General features: G+C 40.8%; 1 protein-coding gene across 3 annotated transcripts in view; it reads right to left on the bottom strand.

Annotated features, from left to right (window-relative positions):
- LOC121299145 (RNA polymerase II elongation factor ELL2-like) overlaps positions 1-18,070 on the bottom strand; it is a 32,180-nt gene that overhangs the window by 12,712 nt on the left and 1,398 nt on the right. Inside the window, exons 2-3 of one of the 3 annotated variants that reach the window (XM_041226715.1) lie at positions 14,033-14,080; positions 935-1,062 (exon numbers count right to left, since the gene is read on the bottom strand). In XM_041226715.1, coding sequence (XP_041082649.1) covers positions 935-1,062; positions 14,033-14,080 — 176 coding nt within the window. Of the gene's footprint in view, positions 1-934; positions 1,063-13,343; positions 13,452-14,032; positions 14,081-18,070 lie in introns of those variants that run through there. The other 2 variants (XM_041226717.1, XM_041226716.1) reach the window with 2 other exon arrangements.

Genomic DNA, 18,070 nt, shown 5'->3' with positions numbered 1-18,070 from the left:
ATTCTTAATAAACTGCGCTAATGAAAGCTCTAACCACACTTCTCCAGTTGTGATGAAGCGACTCTCTAGAGATCTGTAAAAGAAATACACTTACATATACACACTGCCTCTGTTATATGCATGGGATACAATTCAGAGTTAAAACATCTTGTATTAGCTTGTGTTCATGGTCAGTGGTTTATTTTAATAAAATGACACAAAACGTAGGAAGGATTCACTGCATTGCAAAACTGAAGTGTTGCGAAAGGCAAGTTCAGACCTTACTGACTGCACAATCTGCCTGCAGAAAAAATAAATTTAAAAAAAGTTCTGTGCAGAGTTTGAATGTTAAAAGGGGCCTGAAGGAACTCAATGGAATCCCTTCTTCATATTCCTGCTGTTGTTCTTGGCTCAAGCTCCTCACTGATGGCAGAGCTGAAGTTCAGCCTGAAACACACATCTGGGAGCCGCACAAGAGCCCATTAGAGTGCAGTCCCCCTGCCCTGCTCCCTGCACACCTTCCATTCACTTAGAAATGAGGAACGCCCTGCTTTGAATGCACACTACAGAAGCTTTCAGCACTCTCTAAAAAAACTCTGCACCCCCTAGCTGCTCCTTGTAGGTTTTCCCCTTGGTACCTGCAAGAGGCATGACTCCAGGTTTGGTATCGGCATTGCAGTCTTTACCCCTTCCATTCCTGAGGTAGCGGTCATTTCCCACACATCGCATCACCCAACAGCACGTGTGAGAGGACTGCTGACTGCAGCAGTAAAATCACAGAGATGTGAAGGCATTGCACTCACTCCTCTCAGGACGTGAGTCTCCTCACCTACCCCCCGGCTAAGGTTCTATTGGTGAATAAGTTATAAAAATAAAAGTTAAGTGTCATGGTGGTTCGTTTGTTTTTGTATGAACATCAGGATTACGGGTTTTTTTTTTGGTTTTGTTTACTTACCCATTAACATACTGGTGGATGCAGTCAAAGCTGGCCTGAGGTTTATCTTTGCTATCACTGGACAGGTAGAAAGAGAACAATCGCAGAGCGCCGGGAGAGTCCGAGGAAGGAGCTGGAATCTTGATGTACTGTAGAGGGAACAATACACAGCGTTACAAACCAAAGAGAGTACACTGCAAATGAAGCATCTCAGACCTGCAGTAACCAGTTAGTTTCTCTATATGAAGCTACAGGTAAATCTGCTAAATCAAGTGCTGACTTAGGGATGCTTTTATTAACCAGAACCCATGCCATTTACATACGAGAAGAATACAACAAACAAAACAAACAAACAAACATAGTACATGTCCCCATCCCCCATTCTTATAATCTTCTGGAAGACAATAAACCTCAAGCACTAGGAGTGTCACGGGGTAAAACCCTATTGAAAGCTTCCAGTGACATAAATACAACACCATTTAATCCATGAGCTAAACCCCACTAATGCTCTGCTTTAATTGTGGCCCAGCATCACCCAGCCCAATGTTACATACACAGCAAGTGGCCATTTGGTAAGGCATACACACAGAAAAGGGCTGTTTGGAGATTTGCCTGTTTAAAATCGTTCACTACTCTCATGTACACCTCTGCTGTGTGCAAGTGTCATGCAACGAGCGCATGAAGCTCCAGAGAGCGTTACGAAGCAGCCTTCATGTGGTTTAACATCTCCCTTGATCATACAATCAGCCAAGGAGCTTCTTGTTTGCAGAAACTAATCCCTCAGGGTAAAACCCCCTCGAGACAGATTTGTTTTTGGTGCAAATACATTTCCTACAGCTAGCAACTGATATAAATAAAAAAAAAAAAAAGATATATGCATCACTCTCTCTATCCCGTTACAATTATTATTTTTTTTTTTAATGAAAAAATGAAATACGAAAAATGAAATGCAGCAAGCCCAGACACAGCTTTGATCACAAAAGACCCACTGTGATTTACATTCTGCAAACTAAGCAAGATTAAAAATTACACTAGGTGGTCCAAAGTGAATCACTTAAAATAAAAGTCAGAATCTGCATGTGTTTTGTCAGCCTGACGGATGAGAAGTATCTGTGCTTGCACAACGACTTGCAGGCAAGTTTTTTATTTAAGAATCGATGATCTCCCAGAGGAGTGGCTGTTTTTGTTGTGTGCACCTGGAATACTCCAACATACAGATTTAGAATAGATAAAAACCTGGGTGGTCATGCTTTGCTGTGCAGGTACGTGAAAAGTTGGCTTAAATAGTTTCCACAGCTTTAAAAGACGCACACTAGATCAGTAGGTGGCTTGTGCAACGATCACCTGCCACTATTTCACTAATGACACAATAAAGCTTTCCACTGTTCAGGTAAACTGCGGGAACAGAAGGCAGGCTGTGATCAGTAACACAGCTGCAAGCTGTTAAACCACAGCAATAGCCTGGCTTCAGTGGACTGAGCAAACAAATCAACAGCAGTGTTTACCTCTGCAGACAAAATCCATTCGACAGCGCCACCGTTTGTAGGAAGGGGCTCCGAGTAAATCACACCAATGCACTCGTCTTTAAAGCAAATGTGAAATCATGACCAGGGGGGCGAGATTTTAAATGTTACTGACACACATGTTAAATGTTAAACAATATGAATCTGATTGTTTTCAGCAGCACAGTGCCATGTGGGACTGGCATTCTTCGTGTTCTTGTTTTTTTTTTTTTTATTGGTTAGCAATTGCTTAGTTGCAGTAGAACTTGATTTATTGTGGATTAACATGCTTTTTTTATGCTATTGGATCAGTGAAGGTTTCCCCCATTTGCTCTTCAGCAATTCCTCCTGTCTTTTGCAATGGCTTGGCTAGCTTATCTCTGCATTTGATGTGCTGCATAACTGAAAGAAGACAGGGAGATGCAGCTTACATCTAATGAGACCAACATGAGGAAAAGACCATTCGCACAATAAAGGGAGTTCCTTTCTTTTATCCAACTCCTATAGTTTAATTAATAGAACTACAGCACTTCTGGATCCAATCCTTGAATCCGCACTCCGACATTCTTCTTGAATGGAAGAAATGAATAGCTTTTAGTGCTTACAAATAACTAGGAGGCACGAGAATGCACTACCCCCCACTGGGAATGAAAGGCTATTAACTCTGAACGCACCAGACAGTTTATCCACCAGGGACCATGGGACTTCAATTACCCAATCACAGCAGCCCAATCATTAGTACAGGGCGAAAGCTCGACCAGCAACATCACAAAGAATTCAGTATCAAAGCCATCGGCCTTCCTTTTATCCTTGGAACACAATCTCCAATAAAACGTTAGGGTCTTTTTTGGTTTTGTTTTGTAGTTTTGCTTATTGGACTTAAAACAACATAGCCTTAACAGAGGGCAATATTGGCTTAAATAGACTGACTGTTGCCAGAGCTCAAAAACAACTTAATATGCTTTTTTTTTTTTTTTTTTCTACAGTAACTCTGTTGCCTTTGGCGATCTCAAAGCCAGAAGCTGCTGTGATTAGTAATAAGGAGATCCATGGGGGGTTACTACACTCTGCTACTTAATTGCTTTAGATAATTAGAATTGGCCACGTAGCCACTGTAGCCTAAAACAGTCTGTCCTAATTTAGCGATCAACAAATCAAAGTAACAAGCAAGCCGCAGGACAGATCTGGAGCTTAGGTAGGTTATCAAAGGGTCTGTTTCTCGAACTGATCCCAGCTGATACAAACAGCAAGTGCCCTCTTTGGATATAGACAATGTAAATGCTTATTATGCATACACCAAGAAGAAGTATTGCAAAGACTAGTTTAATCATAGCGCACACACTCATTATAAATGCAGCAGGACACCGCAGCCAGACATGCTTACAGCACATCTAAAGATTATTTTCTTGAGATTCAAGCATAGTTCTTATTTGGAGTTTCACCATTTCCAAATGGTGCCTCCTAATCTACAATTAACCACACACACACACACACACACACACACACACACACACACACACACACACACCCCCTTTGAGGGTGAAACAATACGTTCTCCCCCCACACAGACAGTCAAGTTCCAATTACAAAGAGGGAAGGAGTCAGGTAGGGGGTATGAAACACTGTAAACTAGGGGGTCTCATATTTACAAGCACAAGCCTCCCAGATGTCCGTGTCAGAGACAACACACAACACTGCATCACATTCCCACACACAGGTAGCGTCTAGTGCACCTTGAAAGGCATGTCAGTGCATGTGTATGGACTTCTTCACACACGACGAAAACAGACGAGATCCAAAACAGTATCACCGATTAGAAAACACAGAAAAGAAAAATGGATTGGTGTGCTGGTTCAGAACATTTGAAAATGGATTTTGATGAATGGGTCAACAGAAATCCTTGGAAAGCATTAAAGTCTAACAGAATGGATCTACAGGAATTAGGTGCAAATCTCGACTTATCATTGTCCATCCACACAGATCAGAAGGTCAAGCCTGGGAGGTACAGCAAGATGTGCAAAAGTACAGCAGCATAACAACCAGCAAAGCTCCAGCAACAGAATGCTCCTAATGCATGCGAGCAGAGCTTGTCTTGGTCACCTGATTGAGGTATGGAGATGTCACTGGGATTTGGCAGAATGTCAAGACATGCCTGATCCCAGGAGAGGCGTGCCGGGGGTTCAGAACAACTGGAGCTGTTACTGAGTGTTCCACAACACTGCTGCCGAGACGAGGTTCACAACACAGGTGCTCTTTATACCTTGATTACTTGCTTCCACACAACCTTGATGTTATCTTACCAGGTTAGGGGCAATAAAAAAACCTTTGCGTACATACATTACTGGATCATTGTGTATGTGTGTGTGTCATATATATATATATATATATATAATTGGGGAAAAAAAAACCTCATGAACTGCTTAGGTAGAGCATCCTTACAGGGTCATTACAGATCATAAAACCAGCTGGACAGAGAGATAAAGAGTACATTTTTATAAGGCTTGTCTGCAACAAGTCACAAAAACAACATTTCAAAGTCAGGCTACTTGCACTTATTGTATTTGTGCGAAAAAAAAACAATACATGACCTACACAAGGGATTCAAACTGCAACATGCCCCAAGGCAATAAGACAAAGTTGAATTCAGAGTGAAAGCCTGCAACATCCCACTCTCAGAAAAGCATCTATCTCTGAAGCTCACCCCACCCGCTGTCTCCACCACCCCAATCTCAGAAAAGCATCTCTCTCTCTCTGAAGCTCACCCCACCTCATCTCCACACCCCACTCTCAGAAAAGCACCTCTCTCTCTCTCTCTAAAGCTCAACCCACCCTATCTCCACCACTCCACTCTCAGAAAAGCATCTCTCTCTCTCTGAAGCTCAACCCACCCCCTGTCTCCACCACCCCGCTCTCAGAAAAGCATCTCTCTCTCTCTGAAGCTCACCCCACCTCATCTCCACACCCCACTCTCAGAAAAGCACCTCTCTCTCTCTCTCTAAAGCTCAACCCACCCTATCTCCACCACTCCACTCTCAGAAAAGCATCTCTCTCTCTCTGAAGCTCAACCCACCCCCTGTCTCCACCACCCCGCTCTCAGAAAAGCATCTCTCTCTCTCTGAAGCTCACCCCACCTCATCTCCACACCCCACTCTCAGAAAAGCACCTCTCTCTCTCTCTCTAAAGCTCAACCCACCCTATCTCCACCACTCCACTCTCAGAAAAGCATCTCTCTCTCTCTGAAGCTCAACCCACCCCCTGTCTCCACCACCCCGCTCTCAGAAAAGCATCTCTCTCTCTCTGAAGCTCACCCCACCTCATCTCCACACCCCACTCTCAGAAAAGCACCTCTCTCTCTCTCTCTAAAGCTCAACCCACCCTATCTCCACCACTCCACTCTCAGAAAAGCATCTCTCTCTCTCTGAAGCTCAACCCACCCCCTGTCTCCACCACCCCGCTCTCAGAAAAGCATCTCTCTCTCTCTCTGAAGTCCCCCCCCCCCCCCCCCCCCTCCCCCCCCTCCTCCCCCCCCCCCCACCCCCCCCTACTCCCCCCCCCCCCAGCACCACCACACACTTTGTATTCTCATGCAAATGAATGTCGCTCAGGTCAGTTCATTCTGGATCGCTCCTCTTATTTCTGGCTTCCTTCTCTATCTTTATCACCAGATGTCACTTAACTCATTAGTCACCAGGTCTTCGATCCAGGATTTACATGTGAATGTGTCCCTATTCGGGTCTGGCAGATTATTGCTGCTGATTTAGATGCAATTAAAACAATGCAATACTGTAACCCCTTTCCCGCCAGACAACATAGGTGTAGATGCACTTGTACCTGTAAGGTAGGTCCTCTACTCCAGGTCTTCACTGTGGATTAAAGCTACTGTGAGCTAGCCATCCCCCCACAAAGTCACTATTCCAAAGACCAACAGAAAGCATTGTAAAAAAAAACAACCTTTTGAAAGCCTCTTATAATTGACACACACTGTAGTACAGACCACCCTGTACATAGCAAAGTATGGGAGCAAGACCACTATCACTTTCATAGATGATAATGTTAACATGAACATTCAAATCAGGCTATGGAAGAACAATGTATTCTGACCTGAACTCCTGTATTATTATTCTTATTATTATTATTATTTATATTATTATTATTATTATATATTATTATTAAGAAGAAGAAGAAGAAGAAGAAGAAGAAGAAGAAGAAGTGAAAGGTGTTCCTCGTCTGAATATAAAATGTGCTTGACAAGGTGTGTTTTTTTTGCATTGTGTGGTTTGCTTTGATTAGTCCCTCTCTCTGTTAAATGGCTAATTACAGGATGTTTCTGAAGTACCCTTTCAGATGCCGCTGCAGGGCTGTGCCGCCCTTTAACCCTCTCCTTCCTGTCACATGTCACAATAAAGACCCAAAACAAATGCAACTCGAATGGCTTCTCATTTCCATGCTGCTTCCTTCTTGATTATTGTCCTGTGGTTCTGTTCACTACATGGTAATGGGCCACACTATTAAATGGTGGTTATCAAGGTCATTACTGAAAAACACACAAAGCCTGAATGGCTAGCTTTTAAAACAAACCACCTCAAGCAGTTTGGAAGATGCTCATATAATTAAATACATACATGGATAAACACGGCTGAACAAGTAAAACTCAATCTGAATTCAAAGAGTTCCTTTACTGAAAAAACTAAATTCAGTTAAAAAGGTGTCGCTTATTTGCAAGGAAAATGCCTACAAATATAATAAAATACAAGGGAAACACTCAAAAGTTAACATGATCCAGCTGAAAGACTTTCTACCTGAATCAAACCCATTTATACATTCTGAATGGCGCGTATTGCATTTCAGAATCTACTGTAACCGGACTTCGGGAGAAGATTTTTTTTGCTTAAGAATGTTGAGTTTTATTATGGATGGTTTAAATGTAACAGTAATGCTTGTACAATTAATTTTAGCTTTTATTCATTTCTTTCAAAACTACAGTTGCATTTATAACTTAGGTGCCACTGAAGTAAGTGAACAGGCAACTTAAAAACAGGCATAGGCAGGAAAGCCGCGAGGCGCCTTGCTGCAGCCTGCGTCATTGTAGCCAAATGGCAATAGATTCCCAATTGTCAGCACTATGCCCAGACTGAGCCTCCTGGCAGGGTCCACAGTCAGATACAATAACTCTTTCTCCAGCTAGAGTGCAACTACATCTGTTCCATTCTAGCGTGTGTTTGGAAATGTCAAATACTTTTAGACTGGGATATACAATGTGAAGTGAACCAGAACAGAACAACTCGGCTTGGAGCATGGCCCGAGCACAAACTGACAGCATGCTTCAGTCTGGCAGGAGAGTCATTGTCTTGGTTTTTTCAGGTATATAGCAGGGCATTCTTACTTGATGGAAATCCAAGCATTTGGGGGGGGGGGGGGAAAAAAAAAAAAAAAAATATATATATATATATATATATATATATATATATATATATATATATATATATATATATATATATATATATATATATATATATATATATATATATATATATATATATATATATATGCATGAAAGACACAGACACACATAAGTTCCAGGGCATAACACCTAAACTGGACCTGTACTTCTGACAACAAAAATACAATAAAATCTTGACTCCTGAAGGCTGGGTGCGCAAAGCAGGGTTAATTGTTTCAGGGAAACTCGGTCTGTTCCACAAAAGCCATCTGTGTCTGGTGGTGACATTGCTGACTTCAGCTAATTAAACCCATTTGCACTGTGCCAGACAAACGACAGCAACGGCTGCACTCAAGGCACTGAGAGGTTTCTTATTTATTTATTCTGCATTATGTGTGTGTTTCAAACGGAGACCTGCTGTTACTTCAACAAGGGGGTTTGCAGAAGTATATTTATATGCATTTACAAGATCTACAAAGCCCCGAACAAACAACCTTTAAATAACAAGTCTCACACGGCTTAGTCTCTAGAATTGTGTAGGATACGCGCAGGCAGTATGAAGCAGGATGGAAACTTGTCAAAATCACCCCTACAGTACTTTACATAAAGAACTCAAATGCTTATTACATCAACATAGCGGCTGGTTTTAACTGCCCCTAGGATTCATTTGTATAGTTTACTCCAGCTTGCTGGAGGAATAGAGAAATGAGTAGTAATATTCAAGCTCAACAAGACAATCACATGCACATTGGAGCTTAAAAAAAAGATAATGTTCCAGTATTAAAAAAAAACATTCCTCCCAGAAAAACTAACTGGAGTAAGAATGAATCCGACCTGCTGTTTTAGAGAAAACCCTGATATTGACATTTATTCAGGGAGTCGATGCTACTGGGGCAGTTTCTGCTTTAAGCTCAATTTAAAACAGCTCTTAATAGAGAGTGGTCCACATCAGCAATCTAATTGAAATATCAAGAAGCTGACAGCACCCCCCCTTGCAAGGGTGAAAATGCAACAACATGTTCACCTTCTTTCATCATTTCAAACAACAGGCCCCAGACTGGGGCTGCTCTGAATTGTTGCATGCTCTTTGCTTTGGCTATCGATTCATCTCAAAATGCTTAACCTGTCAATACAATGTGCCATGTGCCGCTGATTTCACAACCCTGTAACATCTTTTTAAGAGGGTTTTCAGAGCTGCAATGGAATATTCCCCATGGGCATATCATGCAGCTTTTATGAAAGACTCTTAATTGTTAATACATCCACTAAACATAATAGTGCAATCCATTACTGTCGTCATGCAACATCCCCACGCTACCCTCCTGTTCTAAACCTGATCCACAGTTACAATGGAAAGAAGACTCCTATTGCATAGCATGTTCATCCATTGCAGGTTTTAATAAAAGCTTGATTAGCCCCAGTGTATAGTTAAGCTCAGGTATGTCTTAATAAAAAGTCATAGTAAAACCAGGAACGGATCCATCTGCTATGCAATGAAAGTCTTATTTCCATCTCTACAAGGCAATATTTAGTTTTTCAGGATTCATCATGATACAATTTAGGCCAATCTTATATATTTGTTATTCAGTCTGCACTGACCACTGGTACTATCAGCTGCTTATGGTACAAAACAGAGATATTGATTTTCATATAGTTTAAAAAAAAAAAAAAAAAAAAAGCATGCACATTTGCACAAGACGGAATCTTTCTATGTGCTAATATTGTGTGTGATTAATGAGAGTGCCAAGGTTGCAGACAGCACAATGTAATCATCTCTCCTTTTTGATTTACAATTTTATATTTACGCTCTCCTTGATAACTCAATGCGGGGAGAGTAAAAACAGACTTCCTCATCTGCATCAAGGCCAATAAAACAATAGTGGGAACAGAGAGCTCTAGAAAGATCATTACTCACCACACACCCCATTCTGGGCATCAAAAGCGCCGCACAGGACAATGCAAACCACGACTACATTCACAACGGTTTTTACATCTTCATCACACAGAGTTTCTTTACAGCTGGCATTTCCATGTGTTTATAAAGCTTGAGCACAGAACAGTATGTTGTTAAATTCCTTCACTCATCTTACACAAGATCCCCTTAAAGAAAACCTAATAAAAATGTTATACAACAAGGTCCCCAACTTAAAACCACCATCTATAATCCGAAAACAATCCCTGTACTGTGCTAGTGAGACTTAATCAAAACTAAGCCTCTGAAGAAAATAAAAACAAAAGATTTGTCACAGGATATTACCAGAAAAGGCCCCTTGAATGAGATTGAAGAGCCACAAAATGCCACACAAAAATTCACAAAGTCTACAACGCAAGGATAACTTATAGCAAATTGTTGTACGCAGGTAGCATGGACACACACACACACACACACACACACACACACACACACAACACAAACGAAACCTTGTTCTATAAATGTTAATGAAGCACAGCACAGTTCAATACAGTGAATTGGTTGAATAATCTTTTTTTAGAAGAGATTCCATTGATACTGTGTGGTAATAAAGATGAACACTGCTGCTCTGAACATGCACACAGTTCAACGACACAAGAACAAGATACGAGGGTGGATCCGGCAACATCTCTTACCTGACCCTTTTTTCAAATTAAAAATTAAATCATTGACACAAATTGCTTTAAAATTGCACTGGCAGGCTCTAGGGTTTTTTTTGTTTGTTTTTGGCACGTTAGGAGTACAAGGACGAGGAAAACTGTTTGATTTTATTCTAGTTATTTGTTTGTGGTATTTGGAAAGTGGGCGGTGAACTTCAGTTCACTCTATTAGCAAAATGAGAGTGTGTTAGAGAGGGTGGTCTCCTGTCCACAGTAGGTACCTGGTACATCCTGTCCAGCGCACACATCACCCAGTACAGCCATATGCAGCACATCAAGACAAGGTCTCCTACTAACTCAAAGAATGGGTATTAGTACAGCACACATCTGGACTGATAGAACTAGATTGATGCACATGGGAATGACTGCTTGTAAAGATGAAAGGCTTTTGAATTGCATTCTTCTTATTGTATTACAATAAACCGAAAAAAAAAAAAACAGCGTAATGATCCTCAGATCTGAGCACCCCATGAAAAGGGAACGGAGCCCGGGGGCACTCGCGTGGCAGTCGTGTGTATGATGAATGCCTTGCCGTCTCCCGAGGTGCCTGTCAAGGGAAAGGATAATGCATTGTGCAATAACACTGAGGTCAAGAGACAGGCTGCAGCAATAATGTATGCTTTTGCATTCAGTCGCTGCGAGACAAGCTTGATGGAATGCAGTTCTGCACAAGCCTGCCCTGGATGATGGCTGCAATTTAAACTTAAAAGACTGTAGATCAACGGTTTACAGATCTAGCAAGGTTTTGTTTTGTTTTGTTTTTTACACTCTGTGGTCCTGGCAAAGGGAGTGTCAACAGCCCCACTGAATGCATTGCCTTATCAAGGAGTTGTCCAGTATGGAGAGGTTAAGATAACCAACGGCTCCTCATTGACCTGCTGACCCTGCAAACGGAGCAATTTAGACTCCTGCATATTGTTTAAGGTGAAATGCATTTCATGCCGTCTGAAATGGAGAATGGAAATGGCATGTGCTGACCCTCCTTACAACAGTTAATACAGTATGAAGTGAAAGGACAGCTCTTAAAAGGTTAAGCAGCACCAGCACTAAGGGAGTCAAAATCATTTTATCAACAAACAATAATTGCATGCCTGACAGTCTCTAAAGCGTTACATTTCACTTTGCATTTTATTCTGTAGTTCACTTTTGCAGGGTTTAAAAAAAAAAAAAAAAAAACGCCTAATCAAATGTAATTTCCTAATTCTGTACCAAACCCTTTTATTCCACGTGCATTACAGGTGTTATCCCTAAACAGAGCAAACACTGAACACCACTGATCTTTCCTCTCTCTGCCATTCAACACTGGGAAGGAAAACATGAATCTCAAATTAGGAAACCGTTCCGTGGTAAACAGGAAAACGATGGTTATGACTAACTAACCAGGATACACCACTGCAGAAAAACACTGCATACCACAGCTCTCCTGTGTGTAATCACAATGGACAATACATTAGATTACCATTAGCAGTATTGAATACAGTATTGCATGAAAGCATAACAACATGCTTGTGTCCAATAAACAGCAGAATAGCCTACATCCCCAGGGAAAAAAACACAAACAGACAAACCTTCTGGCAGGAAAAACTGTGCATTAGGGCAAGAGATTCCTAGCTGTCCATATGTTACACACCATGAACACGGAATACTTGTGTACATTAAACCCTCTTTGCAGATTGTTTGTGTGTGATTGACAGCTATTAAAATTGTTTAGGGGCATTTTTCCTTGCCCTTTTCTTCTTTTTGTCAGAAACATTTGAACTGTTTTTGGGACAGTACAGTTTAGTTTCAGGGCAGCAGTACCCACAGGGCTTCCCCAGCTTCACAGGAAAGAGTGTGAGGGAGGCAACAGCAAAATGGTAGTGACAACACACAACAGTTTTACAAACAGACACCCACTCCCCCACCACAATATATTGGTAGATAGCCAGGAGAATGTGGATGGGAATTTCCTATCCTGCCTATCTCCAACCTTTTAATAAAAAACGCTCATCCAAGGAGCCTGATGCTCAGAGTTGCCCAGGAACTAGCCTCTTAAAAACAGAGGGATTATAAAGAGCAGAGGCAGCCTGCTGTACAGTACAGTACATCAAAGGCAGCCTTTAAAGCCGAGAGCTTTCCAAATCGGGTGCCTCTGTGTGCATCACCTCCTCCCCTTCACACACCCTCTCTCCCTTCAGTACCTCACATGTAGCACTAACGAACATCAGTGACCTTAATTTAGAAAAGAAAGGCTTTCTTTTCCTTTAGAAACCCCCCTGGCCACACGTAATGCAGAAGAGGACGCAGCTACAGCTAGCAAAATCGGATCAACTAAGAAAAAAAATAAAAAAATAGATGACAAAATGAAGCGCCTCATTTCTTTCAGACACGGCAATATCGGGAATGTTGTAATTGGGCTGCAGACACAGAGGGGATAAAGCTGAATTTCAATGTGCATGTGCTAGCCCTGCTGCCTGCCTCCTCATGGGAGACACTTCAAGATCAGTCACAGTGTTCCAAGTCTGCCACATCCATCAATTTCCTCTGCAATAACAGCTTAATCAGATTTATCTTACAGCTTCACAATCCTCATTAATACCCACTTGGGTGGCGGAAGCTGCCCATTTCCAGCCCTCCTAGGAGGCGCACTGAATGCATTCAAGCTTCGCAAATGTTTCATGTGTTAATATCTGTAATGAGAATGTTAGAATTAACCCAACTAAACAAACTCATGCATCTCTAAATCAACACGCTTTCAGATTTTATTTACGCTTAATTATGACTGCTAGCATTTCCCACATTGCATTACCTGGGCCCTTTAACAGAACATGCATGATAGTGTTGGCATAAACTATTAAAAGTTGAATATACCACCCACCATTTAAAAAGTGATCCGAAAACACACTGCATCCACGCTCATCCCTTAAAACTGAAAGTATTTTTGAATTCAAATGCCAGGGAGGATTTGAATACTTTTATGGTGTGACAGAGGAGGAGCAGAGAAAACCCATCCATAAGAACATGAAACAACTCTCACCTCGACCACGTCTGAAATGAACAACAAGCACAAAAGAACATTGAAAAAAGGACACTTCAGATACAAAACCTTTCCATAAGCGTTACACTTGGGTATTAAAATTAATTCACAGTATAATTCATAACATGTCAACAAAAATAACTCCATGAAGAGGCCTTATAAAATTAGCCCCTAAATCTGCAGCTTTCCCAAGCTTCGCCAAAATCCTTACCCTGGTCACTGCCTATAAAAAACAGATATTAAATTCCAAGTGTCACAGGTCACAAGTGAACAGGGGGAGGCATATAAAGCAGACCCGCCTTTTAAACTTCAATAACGTTACAGGAATGGGTTCCAGTGCAACAGTGAGAAACAATGCACCCAGCTCTCTGAAACACTCTGCCATTCGCAAAGACTACTTCTTTTCTACCACTGTATTTTACACGGTAAAAGCACATTTCAAAAAGTATATTAGATAGGACACCAATGTGTTTATCCAGCTATTGTTGCACTGCAGGATAGTGTGTATGAAGACAGAAGTTGACCCTTACCCCTTGGTTCCCCTGGAAGCAGATAACAGGCTGATTTGGTAAGGAACCCTGGAAGCAAGAGAGACGGAGAGAGAGAGAGGGTTAATATCAGCTTTGTAGACTTTGAATAATTAAAGAGAGTGGCACAACCAATAGAACACCAGGTTCACCTACACTAGACATGCGTCTGGAGTTCAAACAATTACAAAACATTAAAAACAATTAAAGAAAAACACCTATATAAGCATTTTTCCAAACATAAAAGAAAATTTATGAGGAAAAAAAAAAGGTTTCAAATGCTGTAGTGTTCACCACGATGAGCACATTTAAACCCTGTTCCAGCTCGGGTAATACAAAGATGCAGCAGTCACTTGTCATCTCCCATCTGTGCTCAATTAGAAAAGATCAGGTGGTCCCAATTAGGCTTACAGTAAAACGTGAATGACTCGAGCTGCTATGCAATGGAAGTCTTATTTCCACCTCTGCAAAACCATGAAAACAACCAAGGCTCAGAAAGCAAGCAGTGTCTAATGCTGGCCCAGCACTGAAACACACACACAAAGAATATGAGCACTAGGTGTTTATGTTCTTATTTAGACTCTGCAAACCCAGGGTGGGTCCTACAGTACTTGTTGACGCCGTGGTCTAATAAAGTGTATTGAGGTTGAAGGCTGGAGGCTTCCAGCAATTCACAGCTATCACGCTTCACCACCCTATTCATGCTCAACCAATCCAGCCATGTGTGTTCTACATGAACTTCAGCTTCCTTCGAATGCTGTGGGTCCTCCCTTACTGAACAGCAACACAAGGAATCATGTACTCAAGTGTGATATGGACTTTAGAACCACCAAACAGGTTTCAATTAAGCCTTTCCCTTTCACATGGATTTGAGTATGTACTGTTCTTATGAAGGATCCAATGAACAGGAATCTCAAAGCATTAACCCTTCTTGAGGATGCATATCGGGGGCTTGGAATTGCAGATTGATCCACTAAGCTGCACCGGAATTTTTAGGAAACCGACTGTGTAGGGTTGAGCTTCAGTTTGAGTGCTTCTCCTCGATCTCTTAAAGTTAACTTCTGTGAAGGACGAAATACACCACATTATCAATGCACAGGTGAATTTATTCTCAGCATGAAAAACCAACAGATACTGCCTGGACTTCAGCCAGTGATTTATTACAGCTACATTTCCTGTGTAAATAAAAGGACATTTGCTTTGCGTCAAAGACATGTGCCGTAACCTTCAAAACAACTCTTACCATTTATCTGATATCACTTTTAAACCATGAATCATTTTAACGCTCAATGAACTCAATCGAGTCAATGCCATCAAATTGAATGGCAGAAATGGGATCATGCTATACGAAGCAGTACCTTTTGCTTAGATGTGACTAGGAACTAGGAACACATCCTTAAAAGCAAATGTTTGGCAAGACTAAAGCACATTGGTATGACACAAGTGAGGGCAATGGAAAGTACATGGCTAGCCAGTCATCGATACTGGCGAGTTTATTCCCTGTCCCGCGCTGGTACAGGGGTTCCACCTGCATTAAAACCCCTTTGTGATCTCATGGGGGCAGGACACACCTGCCGCGTGGGTTCAGCAATGAGGTGGGTGACCCAGGGTTAAACACACACACCTCGTTATCTACAAGGCATGCCAGTCTCAGGGCTGCCTGCTGATTGCAGATACAGACTTCTATTTAACTAGATAACGTCAATACTGGAGCAAGATTACTGATCGGTACATATCATCATCATAATCATCATTATTATTATAAGCATTATCATCGTCAACATTAGTATTATTATTATCCTCATCATTATCATTATTGTTGGTTAGCTGTATCGTGTTTAGTATGCAGTAATGCTCAATGTTTTTTTTTTTTTTTGTTTGTTTTTTCCAGCACAAAACTGATAACCTGGTCAACTTCAGCAAACATGATTTCTATTGAAGCACATGCAGAGATGGTTTCAAACATGATTTCTATTGAAGCACATGCAGAGATGGTTTCAAACATGATTTCTATTGAAGCACATGCAGAGATGGTTTCAAACATGATTTCTATTGAAGCACATGCAGAGATGGTTTCAAACATGATTTCTATTGAAGCACATGCAGAGATGGTTTCAAACATGATTTCTATTGAAGCACGTGCAGAGATGGTTTCAAACATGATTTCTATTGAAGCACATGCAGAGATGGTTTCAAACATGATTTCTATTGAAGCACATGCAGAGATTGTTTCAAACATGATTTCTATTGAAGCACATGCAGAGATTGTTTCAAACATGATTTCTATTGAAGCACATGCAGAGATTGTTTCAAACATGATTTCTATTGAAGCACATGCAGAGATTGTTTCAAACATGATTTCTATTGAAGCACATGCAGAGATTGTTTCAAACATGATTTCTATTGAAGCACATGCAGAGATGGTTTCAAACATGATTTCTATTGAAGCACATGCAGAGATGGTTTCAAACATGATTTCTATTGAAGCACATGCAGAGATTGTTTCAAACATGATTTCTATTGAAGCACATGCAGAGATTGTTTCAAACATGATTTCTATTGAAGCACATGCAGAGATTGTTTCAAACATGATTTCTATTGAAGCACATGCAGAGATTGTTTCAAACATGATTTCTATTGAAGCACATGCAGAGATTGTTTCAAACATGATTTCTATTGAAGCACATGCAGAGATTGTTTCAAACATGATTTCTATTGAAGCACATGCAGAGATTGTTTCTTAGCCAACCCTGATCCAGATTGGAGATTTTGGGAGGCGTTTAAATTCCAAAGGGACAAAATAACCTATTAAAATGGAAACAATGCACATCCAAATGATATTCCTAATGTGATTTATTATAATTAGATATTAACTGCAGTGTTATATTTCATGATATGAAAGAATCATCTTGGAATATCCATCAGAACCCTTTGTCCCCGTTTGTTAATTACATAGCCAAGCTTGGCAAAATACCCATCATAAAACCCCAATGGCTCAATCCATCAAAATCTGCAAGGGCAATGTACTAGGCAGTAATAATCTGTTATGTGTCATAAGAAAATGTGGAGTTAATCTCACCAGAACAGATTAGATGTTTTTTTTTTTGGGGGTGGGGGGGGATCCCCTGGCACTATCAGTGACAAATATGCCTTAATAAAAACAAAAGAAACACACACTAGTGAAATCACTCGCATTAGCATCTAAACAGCATCATAAATCAACTATAATAAATACTGCATCTACGCTGTTTGTAGAAATCTTTAAAACTAATAAATAAAAGAAATGAATGAATAAATAAATAAATAAACACAGCGTATGAGTTCAAAGGCCTTGCATGTCAACAAGCATCATGCCCACAGTTTAAGGAAGCGCATAATTGTTCTTGATTGGGGCAAATAACAATAGTTCAAGCTACAGTTTGCCAACTTTGTCCCGGGGCCAATCACGGCCGGCAGGGGGCGGGGCTTATGTGTTTAAAGGGCAGAACAGTGCAAAGAGCAGCACGGCAACAAAAACTACCTCCAAGAGACCAATCAGAACACAGCAGCAACGTTAAAAAGAAAAAAAAAAAAACACGCACCCCCTCCAGCTGGCGTCCAGAGTTCACACTGAGGCTTTGATTGTGCGGGTATATAGATCACGGCTATTGTTTTCTGCCACTGTTGCAGCGCCCTTGTAATTTACAATCAGGGCTTTAAAACGTGCAGCATGCATATCAGACTTGCAACCGAATGCATCGATAGAGTCGCTGAGTGGTGTTTGTATAAAGCGTTAACTGCTGCAAAACGATGAAACTGCAATGCACTTTCTACTACTAGTATTAAACAATAACTATTCATTTATAATTGTATACTATAAACAATCATATTCACGATTACAAGTGCCGGTAAACAGAAACACATACATTACAGGTTTAGATTTATTTAAAAATGGAGATTTAAAAAAACTAAAAAATTGTCAAATTGCTACTGTAAAAAGTCACCCCTAAATCCAGTACTTAAGACTAATTATATATATATATATATATATATATATATATA

This window comes from Polyodon spathula, chromosome 24 (genome assembly GCF_017654505.1).
Source record: "Polyodon spathula isolate WHYD16114869_AA chromosome 24, ASM1765450v1, whole genome shotgun sequence".
Taxonomy (NCBI): Eukaryota; Metazoa; Chordata; class Actinopteri; order Acipenseriformes; family Polyodontidae; genus Polyodon; species Polyodon spathula.
Note: the sequence above shows the minus strand (reverse complement) of the source record. Positions and strands in the feature narration are given on the sequence as shown.